Source organism: Eptatretus burgeri, chromosome 1 (assembly GCF_056783735.1).
Source record: "Eptatretus burgeri isolate ZD-2024b chromosome 1, Ebu_testis_v1, whole genome shotgun sequence".
NCBI classification, from domain to species: domain Eukaryota; kingdom Metazoa; phylum Chordata; class Myxini; order Myxiniformes; family Myxinidae; genus Eptatretus; species Eptatretus burgeri.
Genome location: NC_140961.1, coordinates 19,736,998 through 19,763,673, shown reverse-complemented (window position 1 = coordinate 19,763,673; position 26,676 = coordinate 19,736,998). Strand labels below are relative to the sequence as shown.

Here is a 26,676-nt window from a genome sequence, read left to right as displayed (position 1 = left end):
GTTCTGATATAACCGTGGCGGAGGTTGACATGGATGAAAGGTGTCGAGTTAATATTTTAATAGCACAGTAAATCTGAATCCAAATCAGCCCGTTACCGGATTTTGTCGTTCGTTGTGACCACAGTGCAGTAATTCTTGTTTTATATATCGATTGGTCTGGTGTTGATGTGGTGCAGGCAAGATGGGCCGAATGGCTTCCTCCTCCTCTAATGTCCTTCTGTATGCATTCTCAAAATTGACTCCAGCATCATCAGCTTCTTCCAGTTGTGTACCGGACTTGCTCACACCACCACACTTGCTAAATACCACATTTAGCAAACTTTACTGCCAAATATACTCGAAGTTGGTACAAATCGAAAATACAGTCGTGGTTCCTTGTGTATTCTTGTGGAAGGAAACAGCACGCACCATGTTTAAGGTCGTTACAGTAGGATTCGTTTGAGGGCCAAGACTCTGTGCGGACACTCCACACTCTGCCGTCTATTACACCACCGAGGCTGCTGTTCATTTCAATGCAAACAATGGCATTGTGTTTTATCCTTTTTAATATTTTCCATGAAGGCAATGGCAAACAACCCAGTTTAACCATTGCCCAGAAACTCGGCGGAAGCACCAATGCTATGTAAAAAGAGTGTGGTACAGATTACAGGTTTAAAAATATATTTTCTTTTCCATGAGTGTGACCTTGTGTGAATAATAAAACTACGTCAACCACAAGATTATACAAATCTGCAGACGGCTATGGTTCATGAGCAATGTACACGGTTCACGTTTTTTTTTTATTTTTTGACCTTCGAGGGGACGCCACGGGCAAACTGGCGGGAATCGGGAAAAACGTAAATGATGAAAGTTGTAGTACTCGAAGAGCACTACTTGCATACCAACTTTCATCCAAAACAGTTGAAAACCCGAGAAGCTCGATGCCCAATTTATTGATTTTTTTTGACATTTTCTAAGTTCGTGACCTTGTGACCTTGACCTTGGGACGAAAATGAAAAATCGAGCTCCATGGGGCTATACAGGTGCCATTGGGCTAACCAAATACCGAAAACCCCTGCCAGATTCGACATCCCCCTCGGAGAAGATGTAACTTGAAATCAGATACCCCCTAAAAACATGTTTTTTGGGCATGGCTCCGACCATAATGAGTGCACCACGCCCATTCTCAGGAAAACACAACTCGATCATGATATAAACCTCCCACCCAAATTTTATCAGGATCGGATCAAAACCCACGGAGGTATGCTCGGGACAGACAGACAGACAGACAGAGACAGACAGACACACACCCATAACGAATATAGTGGTCACTTACTGACTCGTGAACCAATAATTTTTTTTGTTTGTTTGTTTTTTGGGGGTTATTAATTTTTTTGTAGTTTTTGTATTTTTTTTTCTTTTCCTTTTCTTGCCCTCAGGGGAGGGGGGCATGGGCTTGGTTAAAACACACACATCAACCACACAACCCCCCTTGACAAGACCCCCATCATAAGCACTCCAAGCACGTGCACACAATCACCCATCAATGCTCAAACTACCGAAAAGTCTCATCAACATCCCCATACCCCTCGATCTCCATAACTTCCAGGTACCTATCTAATTCTAATTTAAATATTATCTACTTTTTCTGCTGCCACGACCTTTCCAGGGAGACCATTCTATGCATTAACTACTCTCTAAGTGAAAGTCTCCTACATTACTACAGTCTTCACTCTCCTCTTCTTTTCTCTCAGGCTATGGCCCCTGGTCCTATCACTGTCTACTCTGTTGAATAATTTATTGGTTCACGAGCACCAGCCAGAATGACTACTATATTTGTGATGTCTGTGTGTCTGTCTATCCGTCCAGAGCATAACTCCGTGGACTTTGATCCGATCTTGATGAAACTTAGTTATGTGTTCGATATCAATGTTGAGTTGTGTTTTCCTGGATGAGCACATGCTACGCCCATTGGGGGTTGCCACGCCCAAAAAAGCCATTTTAGGGGGTAGTCGGATTAAAAATATATCTTCTCCTCAGGAATTGACTGAATGGAATGGGTTCTTCGGTATTTGAATAGCAAAATGAATTATCTAAAACTTGTCGTTGTGCGATTTAAAATTTTCGTCCCAAGGTCAAGGTGATAAGGTCAAAAACTTAAAAAATTGCAAAATTTGACATAAAATCATATGACCGTCCAAACTTTGAGAGCTAGGATGACTATTTTTTATGCATAATCTTGAGGTCATTCCCCACCTAAAGTCTTGAAACCATTTTGCTCTATCTCAAACACTTTGACCGTGGCGCCCCCTTCAAGTTTGGTTCTACGCCGATTTCATCAAAGTATGGATAATCCGAGGAGTGCGAAATGCCATATATCCTATATGACGTTATATTATTCCTGTAATGTTCCAGAGGAAGTTTTGCACCAAAGGTCATAATCCTTGACCTATGACCTTTAAAGGCCACAAAGGTCAAATTTTCAAAGTTGTGGGAATCGAACCGGTTTTCGACCTTCTTCGACGAACTAACTCCAATAAGCTATAGCACGTAAACCTCTTTCCTTATTTTAATGTCCACAACATTGTTGTGTGACCTTTAAAGGTTATGCAGAGGTCAAATTTTGAAAGTTGTTGAACGAAAGCGGGTTTTCGACATTTTGCAGCTGTTGATTGAAGGCCACTATAATTAATTATAACTTGGTCAAAAATGATCACATCGTCTCATCCTTGACTTCTGAAACAATCTACATCGTCAAATACCGCTCGTGAACCATCGTCGTCTTCAGACGTGTCTACACTTATTTTATAGCCGAGTCTATCGAGGATTTAAACACGACACTGCAGTGGAAAGTACGTAATTTAAATTATAAAAAACAACAACAACAAATAATCAACGAGGAAACAAACGCACGTGGTCACTCGACGACGAGTGACATGAAATGTGCTGATAAACAATTCATGTGCCGCCGATGAACAGACTTCCGGTTCCGGTTACGGCGCGCCAGGATAACGCGCGCATGCGCAGTAGATAGTTTGAGTGTTGGGAAGTGTTTAATTCATTTATATAATTATATTAATATATAAATATATAAATATTTTCCGTCCTTTCTGGTTTATCTCCGTTTGGGTTTTCATCAAAAACGGTTTTTCTCCTCCCCTTTCCTCCTTGAGCCTTTTTCCGTGCTTGCGTAGGATGTCTTAGTTCCGGGTAGTAGTAGTTGGTGGAAATTCTTCCAGCTGGGACGATTGGCTGGACGAGTCAGTCGGCGCACGACGGTTCGGGGCGGACAGCATGCTGGGCGGACAGGGAGCGCTGTGGTTTCCCACGCACGTCCAAATAACGGTGATCCAGTCGAGAGGCCTTCGGGGAAAGGGCAAGCAGGGCCTGAACGATGCGTACACCATCATCCAGCTCGGGAAGGAGAAGTTCGCCACGACGGTCATCGAGAAGACGTTGTGCCCGCGCTGGCAGGAGGAATGCACATTCGAGCTTCCCTCGGATGCCTCGGACGAGAAGGCGAGCGTGCTGCGGCTGGTCGTCATGCACCGGGCGCTGCTTGGCATGGACAGCTTTCTGGGACAGGCGTCTCTGCCTTTGCGCGAGTTGTACCAGGACACCGGGCGCAAAAAAACCCAGTGAGTGCGATGTAGCTTGTGGTTAATTGGCGAGTGGGGCACGGGGAGATGGGACCCATGATATTCGGCTCGGTGGAAGGGAGGGTGAGGTGGTGCAAGGTCGGAGCAATTAAGGTCGAGCGAAAGTCTGCAGGGGTTGAGGTACGGTTGGAGGTTACAGGGGTTGAGGTACGGTTGGAGGTTACAGGGGTTGAGGTACGGTTGGAGGTTACAGGGGTTGAGGTCCGGTTGGAGGTTACAGGGGTTGAGGTACGGTTGGAGGTTACAGGGGGTTGAGGTCCGGTTGGAGGTTGCAGGGGGTTGAGGTTGAGGTACGTTTGGAGGTGGCAGGGGTTGAGGTTGAGTTACGGTTGGAGGTCGCAGGGGTTGGGGTTGATGTATGGTTACAGGGGTTGGGGTTGAGGTAAGGTTGGCTGTGGTGGCCATGGTCAGTAGTGGTAAGGTGGTATTTGGTGCAAGGTGTGTTTATGGTTACCTGGTACATGTGATCAAATGGCATACATTGCCATGGAATAATTGTTGGATTTTCTGTTTGATCAGTCCCCTTCTGAGAGCGAAGACTTTGTACAATAACTATCAAAGTTTTAAAATCTTGATTGTAAAGACGACCTGTACAGGTTATAAATCGGGAACAAAGCCATGCAGTTAATTTTTTTCACCCCTTTTGTGGTTCAGTTTTGTGTGAAAGTACATTTGTTTACATTAACCGCATTGTGGGATACTTTTAATATTTCTACAACACTGCTATTGAGGACCGAGGGCTGCCATTGTTGGTTTGGCTTCTTGTGAAATACCTTTGCTATGGTGGGCTCAGCGTCGGCTTCGTGTCTTGTGTAAGAATTTTGCAACTACTGTACTGTAGTTGAAAAAAAAAATTCAGTATCTAACTATTTTGTAATAGGAAGAACAGAAACTCGATCCTGTATCGAGAAACATTGCACATGTAAAATACCTGCTTGAGGTTGGATGGGGTAATTCCCCCTCTCCCACCACCACCCCTCCCCAACCACTGATAACTGTTGCTCACCATTGGGTCACCAAGTTAGTACTTGGTAGAGTCTGGTGTTGGTAGATTGACTAAAAGAGCTGTGATGAATGTGTAGCGAGAGAGAGGGTTGCTGGTGTTTTGCTTGTGAAACGACACAGGTGCATTTCAGGTGTGGTTCTTGTATTTCAGGTTTGTCCCGTCTTTCGAGGATCTCTCTTTGCGCTGCATATGCAATGGCTATTAGGTATGTCGACTGTTCACTGATACTTGGATAAAGCACGGCGTCTCGACAGGCTACAACTTTCACAGCTTATCTTTTTTTTGAAAAAATCTCAACTGCTTGAACGAGGCTTTTCTTTTCCCACTTTGGAGTTTTTGCCTCGAAGTTACAATTAGAGTTGCAAATCCAAAATAAACCTTTTTTTAATGGGGCTTCGTGAGTTCCAACTTGTGTTGAAGTGCCTAAAAGTTTATTTATTCTGTTTTGATCCTGATTCGTCTCGTTCTTTATAAAAATTATTCTCGAACTGACTTTGATCCATTTCTGTTCATTGTGAGACACCTTGTTATTTCCGTGTACTCGCAGAAGCCCGCGGTTAAAATGCCAGCTTATAAACAAAAACAAAAGGGAAGCCTGTTCTTTTTTTTTTTTTCTTGCGTTGGTTTTCAGAGCTCAAAAATGGAAGGTTGTATATTTCTTAAAATGAAATGAACAAACAAAGACATTCAGCACCAATCGAGGCAGCAGGCTGTTGCCCATACTCCACCAGGATTCAAATTATTTATTGACTTCATTATTATTAATTTTTTTTGCCTGATTGGAAAAAAAAATTATGATTTTCCTGTTGGTTTGGATTAATTAACTTTTACATAAAAAATTTTTTCTCTATCTGAGGAGTGTTTATTTCAGAATGGGTCAGACACAGACAGCCTTAGCCTATTATTATATGTATCATGGTTGCTTTATGAAACTTTCTTCGGCTGGAAGAGCAGGGGATGAGATTTATTTATATAATCTGAGCTACCTGGGTTGATTCTTTATTCCCTCCGTTCACAGGTGAGAGATGTGGGTGGGTCTTCATTTTTAGCGTATCTGGAATTCACATTCCGCTATTCCAGATAAGGTATTGTTATCGCGCACCGTCCGTCCATCCGTCTCCATTTTCGACTTCTCCGGCCAAACCGTTGGGCTTAGCCGGCTGAAATTTGGCAGCTACGTTCCTCTCCTGACTGGTAACAGGAATTTCAAAGCTCGTTTCAGTCACATGAATTTATGTAGGTCAAAATGGCCGACTTAGTAAATTTCTTCAAAAATCATCTTCTCCAAATCCACCAGTCAGAATGATACCAAATTTGGGTTACAAGATTAGGCCATGGCCCAGATAAGCTACAGGTCCAGTGGTCCTATTTATCATTTATATATTGACTGCTTTTGACATTTGCACGTGGTCATTGCTTGGGAGCCTCTGTTATGCCGTTCTGTCTGCTGTCACTGATGATTCGCCACCAAGTGATGAAACCAGTCCAGCAGCTGAGGGTGTTGTGTTGTGTTGTTAAAAGGTGACACGTAGCATTGGGATTCTCATGTCTTTACTATGTGTGAACATCTTTATAGCTGTGGAGGAACTCTGGGAAAGGTTTGAAACAGCAAAGTGCTTACCTTGTGCAGCCTTTCATAGTTGCTTTGTGTAGCTTCAGCTAGGTGTGTGTGTGTGTGTGTGTGTGTGTGTGTGTGTGTGTGTGTGTGTGTGTGTGTGTGTGTGTGTGTGTGTGTGTGTGTGTGTGTGTGTATATGTGTATATATATATATATATATATATATATGTATATATGTATATATATATATATATATATATATATATATATATATATATATATATGTGCCAGCACTGGCCAGCCCAATTTGTGGTGACGGGTGGTCAACACAGCCAGTCTCCGGACAGCCGAGCAGTTCCTTGGTAATTGGAGTTCCTTGGTAAACACTAATTCTAAAAGTTATAGTTTGGGGCACCCTTTGACCTTGGGCCCTGCCCCCCAGCCAAACTGATGGTCCCGATTTTTTTCGTGTGAGAATACCTCTTCATATACTCCAACACCTCAGCATAAATGAAAATGGGATCTCAATGGGTTCAAGTGTGATGATGGTTTTATTGTTTGGGGTCCACTTATCACTAATTCTTGATTCGACATTGGGCAACGTTTGCCGTCATCGTTCCAATGACGTCACTTGCTGGCAGGTGACGTCATCGTTCCAATGACATCACTTGCTGGCAGGTGACTTTATGTCTGAAATTGACAATCATCATCTCTGGACTATTACAGATATGTATGTATATATGTATGTATATATATATATATATATATATATATATATATATATATATATATATATATATATATATATATATATATATATATATATATATATTGCATCTATTGATTTTTAAGTGTACATTTTTTGTATAACCATCATCGAATTAAGTTATAAATGGGATAATCTCAGTTTTTGCATATTTTGCAGTCAGCATGGCGACTGAAGATCGAAAGGAGTTCCGAAAATACTGTTGCGATCCGTTCAGCTGCCATAAAACGAAACAACGAAAAGATCTTCGCAATGTTCCAAATGATATGTGGATGAAATTTTCTTCAAAGGTGAAAAAAGATGACAGACTTTGTACTTCATGCAGAAAAAAACTTTCTCGGTTGTCACCAGAGCGTATTGAAGAATCATCTTCGACCAGTTCGAAATTATCATCAGAAGGTAGTATCGAAGGCATTGCAGAATCTATTTCGACAGATGAGGACGAGGAGTTTTTTGAGCGAGAAGCAGAAGTTGAAGAAGCAAATATGTATCCTGACAATATTTGCTCGGAATATGAGCATCAGAGGGATGATGAGTGAATTCAGTTGCTCCCAAAGAATGGCTGTGCAAGCCAAAAATTTAGAGAAAGAAAATGGTATGCTATCGTCTCCAAATTCCAAACAGGGTGAAATATTGCCTCACGAAGTGAAATCCGCCATAACCGAATTTTACTGAAGTGATGAAGTCAGCCGAATAATGCCGGGAAAAAAGGACTGAGTGGTGGTCAGGAATGAACATGGAAAAGACAAAATTCAAAAGCGCCTGGTACTAAACAATCTCAAGGAACTGTTTCAGAAATTCAAAGAGAAGAACCCTGGCTTGAAAGTTGGATTCGCGAAGTTCACCATGCTCCGTCCCTCGGAGTGTGTCCTGGCCGGTTCAGGCAGCTTGGTCTTGAGCTGGTCTTTTTGGGACTTGGAATCGAGGCGTGTCCACCAGCACGTGCATACACATGCAAAATGGCGCTTCTCTCGTAGTGGTACAAACGTACCTCAGGCAATCCACAAGCGGCACTCAACACGAAGGCTCAGAGCCCCATTGCAGCTGCTTGTTACGTACATGAGGCTCGGGGTCCGTTTCTCACGACTCGACCAAGAGCCAAAGGCCAGCGTCTTGCTTCACCACGCGAGCCAAATCACCTCAACACAAATTCAATGGTCGTGTCGCCGTCCTCAGCGTGCGCTCACCCTCCGCTCTCGCCTCTCCAAACACGATGCACCTCGTCCCTTCACTCTGATCACGGCTCTCCAAAAGTGCTCAAACCAACCTTGAACTCCACTCTTCTCTGTTCTATTTATCCTCCACCTCCGGGGCTTGGCCTGCTTGCACGAAACCCGGGAAGGCGTGGTTTCTGCCTGCTCGGCTAGCTTCTGACGTTATGCTAATCAAACGTCCTTCAGGAGCATGACTTCGCTTGTCAACCTTTGAAGGCGGGGCTTTCTGCCTGCTCGGCACGTTTGATTTAGGGACGTGTTCCCCACCTTTATTGCCGATATTGAAATATACAAACATAGGGAAAAGTTACAGAGAGGTGATCACATACTGGGGAAGTTTATTTTTAAACCTGAGCTAATTAACACGACACCACCCCCTCGTGTGGTGACACGTAACACTTAAGCTCACAGGTTCCCCACTTAGTTGCATCGAGATGCCTCCTAAACGTCCACAGACCAAGCAACTCGCCACAATACTATATTCCCTCATATATTCTTCCATGTACCCCCACAACCGTAACTATATATATTTTCATATTTTGCAATATTCACCTTCATCTCTGTCAAAGTGGCAAAACCTTTAAAGTTTTTATTCTTGGCACTTAGGAGCAAGGAATGCTGCTTTTGGGAAATGAATATTGGATTGATATTCAATTCTGAATTTGGCCTGCTGGTTGTATCACTGAGTCACAGCTGTGCCACTGATGCAGTGCCCCTGCGGATTCGGGCAAGAATTTGTAATTTGTTCAGAGTGCCTGTGATAACTTGCTTCCTCTTTGTGAAGGACACTGTGGGATCTTTACGTCCACCAACTAATGCCGGCACATGGGATGCCCAGTTGAACGTCCATCCGAGGGACGGCACACTGATTGACGAGTCACCCTGCCTGTGAAACACCAGCATGACAGTTTATAGCTGCGTTGGGATTCAAACCCAGGCTGGACAGCTTGCAGGTGAGTGTTCGTACCTCTAGAGTCGAGACGATCTTGATATTAAAGCGTTTTGATGAAAGTATGAATTTTTTTTTTTTTTTTGCAGATCAGACTTTTTAAAAAAAAAATCTGATCTTGTCTATGTTGTCGAGGAATAAATTAATAACGATCGATCTTTTACAATGACATCTGATCTGATGTGATAAACGATGATCAGAGATGTTAGTTTGGGGGATTTGTTTTTCTGACTGCATATTCCCATGTTTGCTGACTGCATATGATTAATCAAAAGTACATTAATTATATTGCATAATTAATGTATTTTTGATTTGATATTTTCGATAACTGATGATCTACCAACAGTGGTGTAGTGCCAAATTTTGAAATTTCGGTCGTGACGTCATCACCAGATCTACATCACATCAAGTTTTAACATGACTATCCCATTTAAGTCCCCAAAATGAGTGACAAATGTAATGCGCACATTTTACCATGATTTTTTTATTTTATTTTTTTTTCGATTTTTTTTTTGACCACTTTAAAGGGCCGCTCCTATGCCGTTGCTAGGGCCCGGGGTCCCATATTCGAAAGCACACGATTCCCAGAAATATTGTTCCTACCTACCAAATTTCATTGGAATCGGTTGAGTGGTTTAGCCCCTAGGCTTGACCAAAGTTTCGCGGACAGACAGACAGATGGAAATGTCCAGAATAAGGGTGCTCTAAGAGCAGCCAACAGATTGGGGATAGACAAAGAAGGATCAGCTGAAGAGGTCAGCTCAATTGGGACAGAGAACAAATCATTATGGATGCCCATGACCAAGGACACGACACGATTGCCTTTGAAAAAATGGCAGTACTGAGCCAATCGAACAAGTGTACATTTTGCAAGGTAGAATCAGTATGCATGAGTCACCTCCTATTGGGATGTCAGATAAAAACCTATGTCAGAACAGCTGTACACACAAAGGCACTAAAAGTTATGTCGAGCAATCCACTGGCACATCTGCAAAAATTTCAATATCCGAGTTCCAGCCAGTTCCAGAAAACTCATGAAAACATGAATCGAAAGCAATAATTGAAAATGAGGACGTAATGCTCACGTACGACCTGATGATCCCATCCAGCATGAACATAGAAAACACAGCACTGTGACCGGACAAAGTATTCAGATACAAAAACGAAAATAAGGAGTTGTTAATTGAGGTTTCAGTACCCAGTGATTTTGGTTTAAATAACAGAAATCCAGAAAATGACCAAATATCAAAACCTCATGAGTGAAGTGATGAGATCCTGGAAGCTGAAGAGCACCAAAATTGTACCATTGATAATAATTGGAGCACGGTAATGATAAAGAAGAACCACAGAGATCCTTCAAACCATTCCTGAGAACATTACCACAAACAAACTACAGATGGAGGCTGTCTGGAGCTCAGTGAAGATCCTGAAAAGAACCCTCGGGATAATAATTCTGAGAACAAGAAAACTTCACAACTCAGCTTATGAATCATGGTCCTTCACCGAAACGAAAGTGGTACTTCGAGTCCTGGGAGGACTCTGTTCCACCTTCGGAATCCCAAATTATGAAGATAACGATCAAAGACACACGCGCGCATCCATTCTATCGGATTTGAACCTAGGTTCCTTACATGGGGACAATAATCGGCTAACCCATTTGAATGACGAATCGGTTACCTGAACAGGTAGTTTTAAACAACATTCAAATCTATTACTGTCTTCTAAATTATGATGACATTCGGTCAAATTATACCATTTGTGCATTTGTGACTTTATTTTCAATCTTGGAATTGGAAGGTGAGAGATGTGGGTGGGTCTTTCTTTATTATTTATATATTGACTGCCTTTGACATTTTCACGTGGTACATGCTTGGGAGCCTCATTGGTATGCATTTCTGTCTGTGCTGTCACTGATTATTCGCCAACAAGCGATGAAACCGGTCTGGCAGCGGAGGGGGGTGTGTAGCATTGGGATTCTCATGTGTGTACTGTCTGTAAACATCTTTAAATGTGTGGAGGAACTCTGGAAAGTGTTTGAAACAGCACAGGGCTTACCTTGATATGCTTTATTGGCTCGAAGAGCATGGGAGGAGTTGATTTATTTATATAATCCTAGCCACCTTGGTTAATTGATTTGATGAGAGCCAATTCGTTATTCTCTCCATTCACAGGTGTGAGATGAGGGGTCTTTTTTATATATATATATATATATATATATATATATATATATATATATATATACACCTCAAAAAGTTGTGGATGAGTTAAGACAAAACGAGTTATGACAAAATTAGGTGGATGAGTTGGTTAAGTTATGAGAAGCCGATTCAATTTTGGTTTAGATCTGGCTACCAGTGAGATGGCTAGTGGGACCTATCCCAAAACGTATACTGTTCAGCTTGGCGGAGGTATGCGCTCGACTGAGTGCCATTGTCGTTCGTTTCGTTTCATTAAGTGTCGCTTTGAGTGATTTCTAGTTTATTTGTGCTTGTTTGCAGGATATCTCAAAAAGTTGGGGACAAATTCAGATGAAATTTGGTGGACATGTTTGGTGATTGTCAAGGACAAATTTATTCCATTGTGGTGAAGATTTGGATGTGGATGCAAGAATTTTTTTAAATTTTTAAGTCATTCCTCACTATTGAGAGATGTCGGGCCAAACAACGATATCTCGCATGATATTTCAAAAAGTTGTGGACGGATTATGACAAAACTTGATGGATGATTTGGTTGGGTGAAAAGAACGAACCAGTTAGATTTTTTTTTTTTTTTTTGCTTGTTTCGGTCCAGATTCAGATCCTACCTCATTGGGATACAACACGTAAACTTTTCAGCCTGACGGAGGAGGTTACTAATCGGTACTAATCGGATTGTTATTTTGTGCTCACCCGTCCTATCAAATGCCTTTTTCATGTCTTGTAAATCACCATTCGTTGACAGGTATATCCCCGAGTTTTAAATATTATTGGTGGTAAAATCAGAGTGCAGTACTGTGTATTTTGTGCCACGATGAATCGGAATGGTTTTATGCATCCTCGTTTCAAACATTCACCGGTTGTAGCTTTGCTTACCTTGGAGTCTGTGCATCCTGCGTTTTGATTTTCATCTCTGTACATTTAATGGATTTTGTCCCATAATCTTTCGACAAATTGGCCAGTTGTCAGCAATTGCTTGCATCGGACGAATCTTGCTTGCCAAAGCAAATCTGGCCATTGTAAATAGCCAAGGTACAAAAGGTCCACGTGAGCCATTTGGCCCGAACGCTGATGGAACGACGGAAAAATGTGCACGCTGCTTGGTTATCGTGTCCGTTGTATCTAATGGAGCAGCATTCTTTCCCCTGACTAATTTCCTCTTGTTTACCATTGAAACTATGCCCGTCAGTCAAAAGGTCACTTATCTAAATGTTTCTGGAGCATTTATCAGGCCAAACAAGTCGTGTTCAGGTTACATGGCATATATTTATACATATTCAGGACTTTTAAATGTAGTTGGTGTTGGTGGATTTTTGTGTTCATTTGTGGCAGTTTCAGTTGTGGGAATGGAAAAACGTACATAGAATGATGTAAAAATTCGACAAGCAAGTTGTATCTTCCAAATTTTGCAACAATTTCCTTACCCACAAGTTCATGCCTCTGAACCCCTCATCTGGTATGTACATGCCGGTTAGATCCCAGGAAATGAAGTACAAAATCCTGTTGGATTAGTTTGATTATTTTTGAATGGAAGGGGTTTGGGAAGACTGTGATGTTCAGCTGTTTCTGAAAGGCCATTCATCTCCAAGGAGACTCTGGTCACCACTCTGATCTCCTGTTAACCATGTGGTCATGCTTGTGCTGCAGGTGGTACTCATTGCAGTCCAAACCAGGGGAAAAATCGAAAGAACGTGGGGAGATTGAAGTGAGCATCCAGTTCCTTCGTAACAACATGACTGCAAGCATGTTTGATCTCTCCCATCATGAGAAGCCACGCTCGACACTTGGAAAGCTAAAGAACAAAGTGAAGGGAAAGAAGAGCATTAGTGACTCTGTTTCAGCTGTCGTGCCCAGCTCTGCCGCAATGGGCAGCACCGATGAGGATGATGTGGAGAAGAAAAAGAAGAAAGGGTTGACCCTGGGCTTTCTTGGAAAGTGAGTTTTCTCTTGGAAATTGTTACTATTATTGTTGGTAGTAGAAGTGTTGTCTTTGTTTTCCTTTGTTCCCAGAGTTGGCCCACAAGTGAGTACTTTGTAATATATTTGTGATAGCTCATGTACCATCATATTGTGTGCATATCTGCCTACAACTCAAAGTAATCTACCAACAAACAGTGTGTCCATCCTGCTAAGCAGGAGGCGAAATAAAATGTGTATTTTCATACCATGCAGATGGCGGTATATTAATATTACTACTGGCTGAAGTGCCCGGCTATGACGGCCAGTAAAAACAGGAAGTCCCCGTAAATACCATCAATATTCTCTCAGCTTATCACCATGTTCTGTGATTTTTTTTTTTGGGATACAATGTTTAGGCTCATATAAGAGCTAACACCCAAAACATATAACAATTGGGGTGCGATAGGGAAGCACAAAATAGTGGGGAACAGTGATAGTTGCATTATTTAATTAGTTTAAAATTAAATTATTTTGTGTACACATTTTTTTACAATTTAATTCAAGCTGAAGTTTTCCCAAAAACGTAATGTACAGTGAACCCTCAAATATCGTGGAGTTTAGGTTCCTGGAAAATGTCGTGATAGTTAAAACCGCGATAGTGGAAACCAAGAGCCAACGGGAAAAGGGGGTTTCAGTTCCTGGGCTTCGAGGAAATGTAAGAGGAAGATAGACGGCAGCCAGAAATATACACATCACAATTGTAACTAGAACGGGCACTCGTAGAGCGCATACCTTCGCCGCAGCCACTAGTTACCTTTGTATTAAGTTGTCCACAACGCATCTCAATACAAATATGCATTTCGTTACCCCCCATGACCTTTGACCCACAACCGCTACCTAGGGTGACAATAGTACTATACCTTGTGTCATTTCAGAAGATGGGGAATTGAACACTGAACAATTTGGAGTTAATTTGATGTAAATCGGAAACATATTGACCGTTTTCATCATGAAAAAACAATGTTGACCTTTTTGTGACCTTGACCTTTGATCCGATCGCTCCCAAAATCTAATGGATTTGTCTTTTCATGATGCCAAACAAATCAAAAACAATTAAAGCCTCTCTGCATTTTGTTTTTTTTGTGTTAAGTTGTCCACAACGCTTTCCGATATAAATGTGAATTTGTGTGACCCCCTTGACCTTTGACCCCCAACTGCTGCCTTGGGTGACAAAAGTACTATACCATGTGTCATATGAGAGGATGGGGAATTTAATTTTGAACATTTTGGAGTTAATTTGCTGTAAATCAAAACAAAATTGACAATTTAATTGCGAAAAAACGATTTTGACCTTTTTGTGACGTTGACCTTAACCTTTGATCTGATCACTCCCAAAATCTAATCAATTTGTCCTCTCGTGATGCCAAACACATCCACAAAATTTCATGACAATCTGCGAAGTGGTTTTTGTGTAATGTTGTCCACAACGCTTCCCAATCAAAAACTCCATTTTGGTGACCCCCTTGACCTTTGACGTCCACAGACTAACTAGGGTTGCAAACACTATACCATACGCTATATCAGTGGATCGGGATTTGAATACTGAACATTTTGGACTTAATTTGATGTAAATTGGAACAAAATTGACACTTTAATCGCAAAAAAACGATTTTGACCTTTTTGTGACCTTGACCTTTGATCTGATCGCTCCCAAAAGCTTCGCCTGGCGTCCTTGAGTAGCTGCACATCATCTCTGAAAATTTCATGCAAATCGGTCCAGCAGTTTTTGCGCAATGTTGTCCGCACACATATTTACCAATAAATAAATACACAGGGGTCAATACAATACCTTCATCAAACGAAGTTTGCGAAGGTAATAAACATGTAAAATGGATATAAAACATGTTAACATTGAAATGAACATGTAAATACAGTTATAAAATAAACAAAGCACGAGTTTTACCTTTTAAATTTATTACAAAACAGCGAGGTGGATGAGGGTAAACATATTACGTACTGTTCGTCCTGTACTCTGTCGTAAATAGAAAACTCAAGACTTAGCTCGGGATTACGCTGTTGGAGGGAAGGGGATGGGGAGCGGGGGAAAAGGTGAGCGGGGAAGGCGATTCAGCGATCGGAAAAGCAGCATTAGCTTTACGCCGGTCGCCTGCAGCATTGCCACAATGTAGAAGGGTAACAGGACCCTTAACCATCTTACTTTGAACCCCAATCTTTCCTGTATGTAGAGGAAGGTACGAGATATGGCATCCTCTTCCAGAATAATCCCATCTCGTTGGTCTTTAAATACCTGCCTCAATTATCCAATACTCTGCCTTTTGGTGTATCACCAAGGAGGCATAAATCCCTTCGCCTCGATTAATTTCATGAGCTGCGGTTAAGAATCAAGCATGGGAGCGAGGGTTGAAGTCCAGGTGTTGGAAATTAAGGATTTGGGAATGGGTGTTTGAGTACACTTGGCGGAAAGTGAGGGTTTGGGAATAAGGTAGCATCTTATTTCGTCATGCCAAGAGGAAAAGCCAGCCAGCGAGACCCTCCGTCTCAATCGCGTACCTCGCTCAACTATATGCTGTTCGATCATCCCCCCCGCCCCCCCCCCCCCCACATCACACTGACCAATCTCAAGCCTCGGAGCATGGCCTGCCGGTTGTTAAATCGTCTTTCCTTTTTATAGCCAGCTCTGTCAATGCAAAAACGTAGGAAAAGGTCATAGGGGGCAATCACATACTGGGAGCAATTAGTCTTTAACCCTACCTAATTGAGACGACCACCACCACCATCCCCACCCCCACCCATGCAGTGACACATAAAGTTAAGCTGACAGTTTTCCCAACTTAAATTGCATTGACATGTCTCCTGCTTGTCCACGGACCATGCGACACTACACAGTCCTATCTTTATGATGAAATTCCTCCATCTACCCCACAAACATAGCAATATTGTCGTGTCCAGGGAGTGTAACCCCTACCTGGACGGATGGCCAAACTTCTCCCTTGGAGGCCTCCAGTAGAGACTCTCAGAGATTAATGCACGCACGGGAAAACAGTTAAGCGCTGCACCAGAATGCCACAAATACATGGACACAATCAAATCGAATTAACTAAACCATAATTTAATAACAATAATCAAATATTTACAATGCCAATATTTCAAATTATAATAATGAAAGGAAAATGTGAGGAAAACTAAATCTAATTCTAATTGAGGCGCCTCCACACAGGCTTAAATAAAGACAAGGGGAAAATGAACCAAAGAAAAATCCCTCCTTGGTCCAGATGGTTCTGATGGAACGTGGAATTGAGGCGCTTCGTAGACGTGCTCGACAAAATGGCGCCATGCTGCCTTCTCGTCACAGGAAGAACGTACATCAGGCAATTTGTGAGCGGTAATTAACACCAAGGCTCAGAGACCGCCGTGCAGCTTCATTTCACAAGCGAATATGCCGACCGTTCCTCTCTTGCACCCGGTCAGGTCACAATGATTGCCCACACGACGAGATGATTTATGAGGTCCCTTGAGGAGGCCACGAAGCACACTCTCCTTCCCTCCTCATGCGTATCGCGCCACGCCCATCAATCCTCCGCCTTCCGGGCGTGGCCTGCTTACACGAAACCCGGGAAAGGCGGTGCCTCTGCCCCCTTGACACACTTTGCATGGTTGTTATCGTGGTTTTGGTTATAAAAACATAGGGAAAAGTCTCAGGGGTTAATTACATACTGGGGAAGTTATCCTTGATCCCGACCTAATTAACAGCACACCACGCCCCCCCCCCCCCAACGTGGTGACACATAACACTTAAGCTCACAGTCTCCCTACTTAATTACCTCGAGATGTTTCCTACATGTCCACGGACCAAACAACTCTGCGCAATCCCGTCTCTCCAGTGAAATCCCTTAATTTACCCCTCCAAACATAACTATACACACGTACAAACAGTGCCTTCAGAAAGTATTCACACCCCTTGACTTTTTCACATTTTGTTGAGTTAGTCTGAATGTGCTCGGCACACTCCACATATTTCGATTATTTACATATATTTATATACAGTATATATTACACACATGCCTCCATTATAGTATGATTATTATTATTATTATTCCCACGTTCTTGTGGGGTTAGCTGGGGGAAGCTTGGCCCAAGTCTTTCACGAACGGGCTGTCCAGGCCATACGTATGATAAGGTTTGAGGAGGAATTTGCAATTTGTTCATTGTGCCAGCAATAGCTCGGCTACTCTTCGCGAAGGACACCTTGGAATCTTTAATGTCCACCAACTAATGCTGGCAGGGTGTCGGACTTTGCCCAGTTTAACGTCTATCTGAGGGATGGCACACACGTTCATGAATCGCCCTGCCTGTGAAATACCAGGATGGCAGTTTATAGCTGGGTTGGGATTCAAACCCAGGCGAGACGGATTAGAGGTGAGTGTGCGTACGTCCAGCAGTGTAGGTCAACCTGCCAGCCACCTTGTTAATATTATTATCCCCACATTTTTGGGGGGGGGGGGGAAGGTGGATATTGTGATTGGCTCCATCTGTCCTGTCTTCTCCCAAAAAGTTGTGCAGAAATTCACCAAACTTGCGAATTATGATCATTACGTGGCACGGTGCGAGAGCAGTATAGTTTTTGGCTTCACCATCTGGGGTGGGGTCAAAAAGTCAAATACCAAAAAATGGAATTGCGATCACTTTTTAAACATTTGTTTAATGGAAACTTTGTATATGCAATCAGTATTGGAGGACGCATGAAATATGTAAAGTTTTTGGGTTTGACGTCCGGTTCGTGCCCCAGGTGGTGGGGACTTGGGGACACGGGGCAAAATGGATTTTTATTTATTTATTTTTTTAACCTCAAAATTTGATTTTGGGTCTATATTGATGGAACTTTTTGTCATCAATCAACTTTGCTTTAAGTGGAAAGCATGGGAATTTGTGATTAAACACTGTTATTGACCGATGGGAATGGCGTTATGTGTCAAATAAAGGTGACGATTGGGCCATAAGGTTGTCGGGGGGGGGGGGGTACATATCTCACTTCGCACTTTAATCCATGGCTCGGAGAAAGGACATATGAGGCCCCAAGATAAGTTGTAAACAATCCATATACAGTCCACACAAAATCTGATGGCTGGAAAAATTTGATAGGCAATGGAATACATCATTGATGTGTAAAGGCTCCTTTAAGCACCTTTATTGGCTAAAGATCATTGCTGCCAGGCTAACGGCTTACGTAGAGGCCTAGCAGGCCGAGATAGTTTGGATCCGTTCGTCTGTGATGGACGTGATAAGCATAGAATTACTCCAAGTTTCTTTCGCTACTGTTGCCACACTTGACTTTCTCTCCACTGTTAAACGTATGATTACCTTTTTTGCTCACCTGGAACGCAGTTCCGGGGAGCTTATGGGATGACGCGTCGTCCGTCCGTCCGTCCACAAATACTTGCAACTTCCTCTCTGAAACAACTTATACAATTTGGATGAAATTTTACCACAATGTTCATCACCATGTATGTACAAAATTTTGTTCAGGGCATTAAACAAATCATACCTGAGGGGAGGGGGGGTCTATGGGGTTGCCCCCCAAAATAGGTATTTGCTTTCTTCTCAGAAACAATGCATGCAATTCCAATGAGACTTGATTACAACCTTCATCACCTGTGATGTACCAAAGTTTGTTCATGACATTGGAAAAATCGGGCTATAAGGGGGGCAGTTGCCCCCCCAAAATATGTATTTGCTTTCTTCTCCGAAACTGCATCACACAACTTCGATGAAACTTGACCACAATCTTTATCACCCGTGATATCCTGAAGTTTGTTCATGGCATTAAAAAATAAATCCAGAGGTATTTACTTTCTTCTCAGTTACATATCTTCTGGGTCATTTATGCCTTCCAGTGGTTCCCTGGTTATCTTATCCAGCTGGTACGAGATGAGTGCCCAGGGGTATTGCCCCTCTGTTTTTGAAAATGGTAGCGGCTGTTTAAAAAGATAATCATACGTTGGACAGAACTGATCGAGTAGTTTGTGGTTCTCGTAATCTTTTACTTCCTTTAAGTGTGCCCCACAAAATGCCACGACAAGCGATTTATTCACCTGAAAACAGGGGTTTTTCTAACCTGGAAAAACTCCCTTGAGGAGGAGGGCCAATGAAGTCACTACAACCTCCGTCATGTGACCCTTAGTCTCCCTGGCAAGTTTGGTTGATATTGGACAAGTAATGACTGAATGTATTGTGGTCAGACAGACTGACAGACAGACAAATGCCAAATGTATTTTTGTATAATGGGCAAGTGCTCGTTTATTTGGTTGTCACATTGAACAGCAATAAGTGCGAGAGGAGGGTGTCAAATAAAATCAAATAAAAAAGCCCAGAAACCCACCAGACGTTGGAGCATTTTCATCGGGTGCAGGATAATTGGCCAGCTTTGAGCTAGGGATGGGTTGATGTAGGAAAAACGACAAAAAATACCCCCTGCATTTGTATGTTCCGCAATGTTCCATCTTCCTGTATTTGTAGAATGTTTTGATGCATCCAATACTTTGTTGTTCGCAATGAATACTTTAAGAATCTGGAAATGGAACCAAGTGAATGAACGAATGTTTTTGGTTAGACATGTGATCTGGTCCTTCACGTGGCAGGTCTCCGATGCAGAAAAACCAACTGTCACGGTCCATGTTAACACTGACCACCGGCAAGTCTGGCGGTGGTCTTCCTTTCTTCAAAGGCCGCGCTGGGAGCGCCGGCGGCGAGTCTGACTCTGACTCGATCGGAAGCAGCAGCACGTTGAGCATCAGTGAAAACGCGAGTGGAACCCCTTGTACGTTTCTTCTTTCTCCCTCCAAACCCTTGCTGTATTTCCTTCCATTGCCTGCTCTGTTATCTTTGCTCACGCAGTAAGTAGATTGTTGGCGCCGCTCCGTTTGCGAACACCTTGACCTTGATGTGAAAACAATGTTTCGATTCTGTCGGCTTTCTTCGTGTGGACTCTTTGTTCTGATAATTTGTCAAATCCAATCTGAAGCAAACACTTGTAACCGACTGTCACTTTCCTTGTTGATTATTGAAGGAAAATTCTCAGCATACGTCATCCCTCGCAGTGGGAATTGTTATCAGAGTGGTATACATCACGTGTGATGCTTCACTGATTTACTCTATCATTATGACAAACAAATTTGGGACTATTTTATGTGGTGGATTGCACAGCATTGAAGTTTTGGATTGTCATCGTGATTCGAGATTTTGCCATGTGGTGTATACCAGCTGACGAATGTTGTAATGTCGGTACGCTGTCCTCTTTTGACAATTAGTGAAAATGTGTATGGATTACAAACGGTGTTTTACCACTCTTAATGCATAGTTGGGCTCCATGATGCACAGAGGAACCACTGCATTGACCCTCACTGTGAGGGTGCCATTTGGTAGTCGCACTGACTTCCAAAGTTATCCCTGTGAGGTCACTGCCACACTTGCTTCCACCCTCACCCCTCCCCATCCCCGCCACTCCGTCATTTCCATAAGCTTGTGGCCACGGCAACAGTAATCAGTTTTTAACACCTGGATTTTCTTTACGTTCCAGTACACGCGCACCCTTTGGCTATTTGTATTAGTTTCTTTTTCATTTTAAAATGGAGAAATTTATAATCTGATTTCTTGTTTTCTCAAATTTTTTGCTCATTCCACCATTAGATATAAAGTTGTGCTTTGTAACATTTATTCTATTTGCATTCATGCTTGCTTCTGCCATCAATGTCTTGCAATGCCTTACGCGTTCGCCACTGCCGCATACTTCCTTCCTTTGTCTCTTCATCCACCACCTTTATCACCTCCCAACCCCTCACCCCGACCTCCGCCATGCACTGTGCCCCACTTAAGACACACTGGTGCTGTGTTTTCTTAACTTATCTTCTTTTGTCTTCTCGCCACTGCAGCGAAAGGGAATTTGTCACCATCTCCTTCGCCACAACATCGGTCCTTGGGTAGATCTTCAACGGAGGATTTACATAAAGGAAAGAAGCTGAAGGTACCATTCTTCTCAAAGTTGAATGAGAAGAAGAACAAGAACAAGGATGAGGAGGAGGAGGAGGAGGAGGAGGTGACAATGCCACCAAACGAATATCGCCCAAGTCCCTCTGTCAACCCCTTCTTCAAGGAAGAGAAAGTGAAATTGCAAGACAAACCTGGGTAAGTGAGCTGTGATTGTAGATCGTGTGACACTGATGTATTCGCACATGAGTTGAGCACATGCTTCGAGGCATGTGCAGTTTGATGGAACCTTCTCTCCATGCAAGAGTTGTTCAGCAAGTATGGACTTTGGCTGAGTAAGATGTAGAAATAAAGGTGATCAAGTAAAGTTGTTCAAAGTATTGCCTTGAAAACTAAAAAGGCCTTTTTGATACTCAAATTTTTACAGGCCACAGGCTTGCCATTAGGCAATCCTTTATTTTGAATTGAATGTGCCTGGATTCTTGGTCGACCTTAAGTAAAAGATAGTGTTTGAGGGATTGTAGTCAATGGGAGGGCAGCGTGACTCGACCACTTGTTTAGACATGAGCACCTTACGAGGATTGAACCATTCTTTGGTCGGGGTTATCGGGGTCCCTGCCATTTTGTTTTCTTTGATTGATGTGTCATTGTCGAGGTTACTTCGAAGGTGATAAACGTACTTCGGGAAAGCCTCTCCATTTTTACGCCACGCACGCGAATCAAAAAGTGGGGTTCAGCAATTGTTTCCCTTTCTCTGCCCACATATATCAATCCGTGATCAAGGAACAACTTGATGTCAATTAAATTATATATTTTGAACACTGTAGAACATGAATCGGAACACGAATCTGCAGTAAAGCAGTATTTGGGCTCTGAAATTGGCAAAATGTATGAAATGTCATCCTCACCGTTTAGCACAGAGAGAGAGGTGCAAGTTATTTGTTTGTTTGTTTGTTTAAAAAAATAAAAATTTGAATACTCTGCTTGTCTGGCAGTCAAAATTGAAAATCATTCCAAACAGGAAACTTATTGTTTTTAGTTATGTCATAAAGGACACAAACTAGCATGAATAACTAATTTTAATTTGGTCACAAAGTAAAAAGTTCTGAAATATATGATTGACCCCTCCCATGCTCCTCCAACCAAAGTAGCTGCAGAAAGCAACCCAAGAAGACTTATGCAAGGTAAGTGCTGAGTGCTAATCATATAATCCTAGCCACTTGGGCATAGTCAAATAGGTGAGAGCTGATTGGCTATTCCCTCCATTCACAGGTGAGAGATGTGGGTGAGTCTTTCCATATATATATATATATATATATATATATATATATATATATATATATATATATATATATATATATATATATATATATATATATATATATATATTGTTGCGGAGCCGGGTATCGGCTGCAAGCACAAACGCTAGGTGGAGCCGTAGGATCGACTCTGCCAAACACCCGGAATTTAGATCCTACCTTTCGGATAACTCCGTCAGGTACGGGCCCCTTACTGGAAGGACCGTGAATCGCCAATAATTTGACCGTGTGGGGTAGGGTTAATTGCCAAACTTCAATATACCCAATTACCCACGCGGACAAAGCTACTGGGGAATTTACACCCTCGACGGCACTCGTCGAGTCAAGCCGTTAGCATGCCCGACCCGTGCGCTACCCGAGTGGATGGTTTCCGATTCCCTTCGGTCCAAATGTACATTTACAGCGGCAACAGCCTTTGTAATTTACCAACACGCGCCATGCTAAGCCAATGGAAGAAACACAGAAACGAACTGATACATTTAACAAATGGGGGTATTTATTCACAGTAATCGGGGAAACGAGGGAAGCACGTAGGGGCAGAGTTATCACAACTAATAGAGAATGCAAATTTACACACAAGCACTTAAACAATTCCGACTTATAGACGGGCCCACAGACAGACACACACACCCAAAAGAAACAGACCCAAAATGGTCTTTATTATCCCTTCAGCTCGCAGGGAAGTCGAGCTGATGGATGAGAAAGTGGCAGGCCACCTGGCCACGAGCGCACGGCTCGATTTCCACACCTTCCCGGACCACCAGTCGGCACAAACGGACCATGGGCAGCCGACGCAGGTCACGCCAGCGACGAGATTCCCGGGAACCAGAGCAAGCCGGCGACGAAGACAGTGCGCAGATCCTTTCCTACCTGCTCGAGCAGATCTACCCGATTATTTGCACTCCATTCCTTTTGTCGCTCTCGGCCGCGGTCCGCTCATCGTGGCCCGCTCTCATTGGGTGGGACACGACGCATTCCCTTATTTGGCAAGCAGCCAAGCGAACCGGTTCATGGCCATATTTGGGAATGGAATTCCATCCCCGAACAAATTCAGAACACACCCGCATACCAACGAGTGCGCGGAGAATGCCGTGAGCAGAGGGTTGTCGCTGTGAGAGCGAAGATAGCGTTGTTGTAGTTGTAGATGTAGTAGCCGTAGTTGTGAGTGATGTAAAAATCCTAACTATCAAAATAACTCACAGCGCATGTACATTTATTCACCCATTAAATAAGGGACGGGGACCATAACCAAAAAAAAAAACACATACTTACCGATATAACTGTTCTATAGGACCTGTATGTTGAGTGCTCATGGCTTCCAGATTCATAACACTATATGTATGCAGATATATTTGTACAGTCTTTAAAATTTTTATTTCAATTTAATTGTATTCAGAAGCTGCAGAACACAATTTGCCTTGTTGGCACTTTCAAAAACCTTCCATTTAGCAGTTCTTTAATATATATATATATATATATATATATATATATATATATATATATATATATATATATATATATATATATATATATATATATATATATATATATATATATATATATATATATATATATATATATATATATATATATTATATATACGCCGTCTCATGCCTTGAGGGCAGAGTAACTGTGATCACTGCGATTCAGCATTCAGACAAATAATGGTGAGGCCCAGTGCTGCTTGTTTAGTGCGAAACACAAAGCAACATTTGAAAAGACCCTTCACTTGTCCTTTTTCTCAAAACTGCATTGGGTAAGGTTTGATATTGGTTTTTGGAGGTAAAGTTGAACGTACCAAGAACAACAAATTTTAAGATTTTTTTTTATTTCTGACAGGATGGTGCAGAGGTAGCACACTTGCCATTGAGCTGTCTGTTCCAAGGTTGATAGCTGACTATAAACTTGTGGATTGGTGCTTCGTATGCTGGGTGTTGCATCATAGAGTGCTCCATCCTTCGGGTGGACATGAAGCTGTGGACCCATCTGTTGGGCATTAGTCGGCGAACGCCAAAGATCTTTCATGAAGTGTAGGCTCGGGCTCATCATCTGCAGCACCTTGAACAAATTTCCCATTCCTGCCCAAATTGCCTTCAGTTGAACGTTAGGCCTGGCCACCTAGTTGGTGAAAAACTTGGTCCACAGACTTTGCCCAGCAGACTCACAAGGAGGTGGTAATAATTGGGATCAATGAAGATTTGGTGGTGGTTGTAGAAGTCATAGTTTATTTGATTCCGTGACCTACAGTATAAATCCTTCTGGGCACGTCAACACGTCTACGCAACTCTTGTTATAATGACGACCCTTCAAGTCCAAGGATATAGTTTTGTGTGTTTGGATTTTGTAATGGTAGTTGTCAAACTAAATTGGGTTTGACTGGACGAAGGATAAGATGGGCAGTGAGTAATGCGAGCGTAAAAATGACAACTCGAGTGATCGAGTCCAACGGCGATACTTGAGAAGGTCCAACGTGTGTCGTTCATCGTTTACCCTTAGGGCCACTGATGTCATCTCGACTGTGATTGTATCATGAGAGCTCCAAGTGCAAATACTCCATTAATTATTTAATTGTTGTTGAGCCTTGAGCCCGTTTTCATTTTGGGTGTTCACACGTGATGTAATCGAGCAGATTAAGCACAGCCATAGTTTTGTGTGGTGGTCTTGAATCTGTTCACATATCTGGTTCTATCAACACCCACAGACATGTGCACTTTTGAGGTCCTGGACTCGGTCCGACATGCCAATGTTACCTTTGTGTGGCGTTCGTATTTGCTGAGAAATTGCTGTTTGTAGGTGTTGAATTGTGGCAGGTGTCGTTTGGAAAGGTGTGTTAATGGATTTTTATTTATTTTTAATTCTTATATGATGCTCTGGAGTATCGAAGTAAGGCTGTTAATTGGGATGTGTTTTTTTTGTGGCTGGTTTTGGCTTCTGTTCCAGTAAGCTGTCTGTTATAACATCGAGTTGCATTTGCATAGCAAGGAAGTGGTGTTCCCAAATGATCCAACATCTGAAAATGCTTCGTGTGATTGGTGTGAATCGGGACATTCCTGTCGGTTTTTCATTTTTTTCCAAGAGAAGAGAAAAAAACTTTTTCCTCTTCACTACCTTACATAGCTTTGGGATTGATGGAAAAGGAGTCTTTGTTGGTGGTGGTGGTGGTGGTGGTGGGTGTGTTCTCCCAACATACATTTCGTGTTTTGAGGATTTTATTTTCTACCTTACTCGGCTCAAGTTTAGTTTCAAGTTGTATATTTCCCCATATATCCCGAAGCGGGAATAAATTGAGAAGTGTCTGGAAATATTTAATGTCCTTGTGGGGAAACGTGTTTTTTTTTTTTTCCGTGTTTATCTTCTTTTTAATCAAAACTTTTGTTTTTATTCCCCTTTTTACTTACGAAATCTAAAGATTTCGTAAGTATATTGATGCCTTCCGTGTCTGTTAGTTTGTTTGTTTGTTTGTTTGTTTGTTTGTTTGTAGGCACGATAACTCGAGAACGGAAGAAGCTTCCAATGTCAAATTACACCACGTGATTCAGGAGGGTGATGGCTAGCGCTGATTAGATTTTGGTCAAAATCGGTCAAAGGTCAAGGTCACGGTGAGGTCAAACATCAAAAACATTCGATTTTTGATGGTTTGGTTCAGAATCATCTTAAACTTCTGGTTTGCGTCGCTACGTTCTCTCGAGACAGCTTTTATTAGACAAGGTCAGAGGTCAAGTTGACTATTTCGTAAGTACCAGTCTATGACTGCTTGTTTGTTAGTTTGTTTGTAGGCACGATAACTCGAGAACGGAAGAAGCTACCAATGTCAAATTACACCACGTGATTTAGGAGGGTAATGGCTAGTGCTGATTAGATTTTGGTCAAAATCGGTCAAAGGTCAAGGTCACGGTGAGGTCAAATATTCGATTTTTGATGGTTTGGTACAGATAACTCGAACGGAAGAAGCTACCAATGTCAAATTACACCACGTGATTTAGGAGGGTGGTGGCTAGCGCTGATTAGATTTTGGTCGAAATCGGTCAAAGGTCAAGGTCACAGTGAGGTCAAACATCCAAAACATTCGATTTTTGATGGTTTGGTCCAGAATCATCGTAGAAACTTCTGGTTTGCATCGCAACCTTCTCAA

General features: G+C 42.3%; 1 protein-coding gene across 4 annotated transcripts in view; it reads left to right on the top strand.

Moving 5' to 3' along the window:
• The first annotated feature begins 3,097 nt into the window (after positions 1 to 3,097).
• LOC147033968 (uncharacterized) overlaps positions 3,098 to 26,676 on the top strand; it is a 35,727-nt gene continuing 12,148 nt past the window's right edge. Inside the window, exons 1-5 of one of the 4 annotated variants that reach the window (XM_085873915.1) lie at positions 3,098 to 3,617; positions 4,795 to 4,849; positions 12,973 to 13,260; positions 19,881 to 20,059; positions 21,171 to 21,423. In XM_085873915.1, coding sequence (XP_085730041.1) covers positions 3,374 to 3,617; positions 4,795 to 4,849; positions 12,973 to 13,260; positions 19,881 to 20,059; positions 21,171 to 21,423 — 1,019 coding nt within the window. In that variant the 5' untranslated portion in view covers positions 3,098 to 3,373. Of the gene's footprint in view, positions 3,618 to 4,664; positions 4,775 to 4,794; positions 4,850 to 8,970; positions 9,135 to 12,972; positions 13,261 to 19,880; positions 20,060 to 21,170; positions 21,424 to 26,676 lie in introns of those variants that run through there. The other 3 variants (XM_085873910.1, XM_085873920.1, XM_085873929.1) reach the window with 3 other exon arrangements.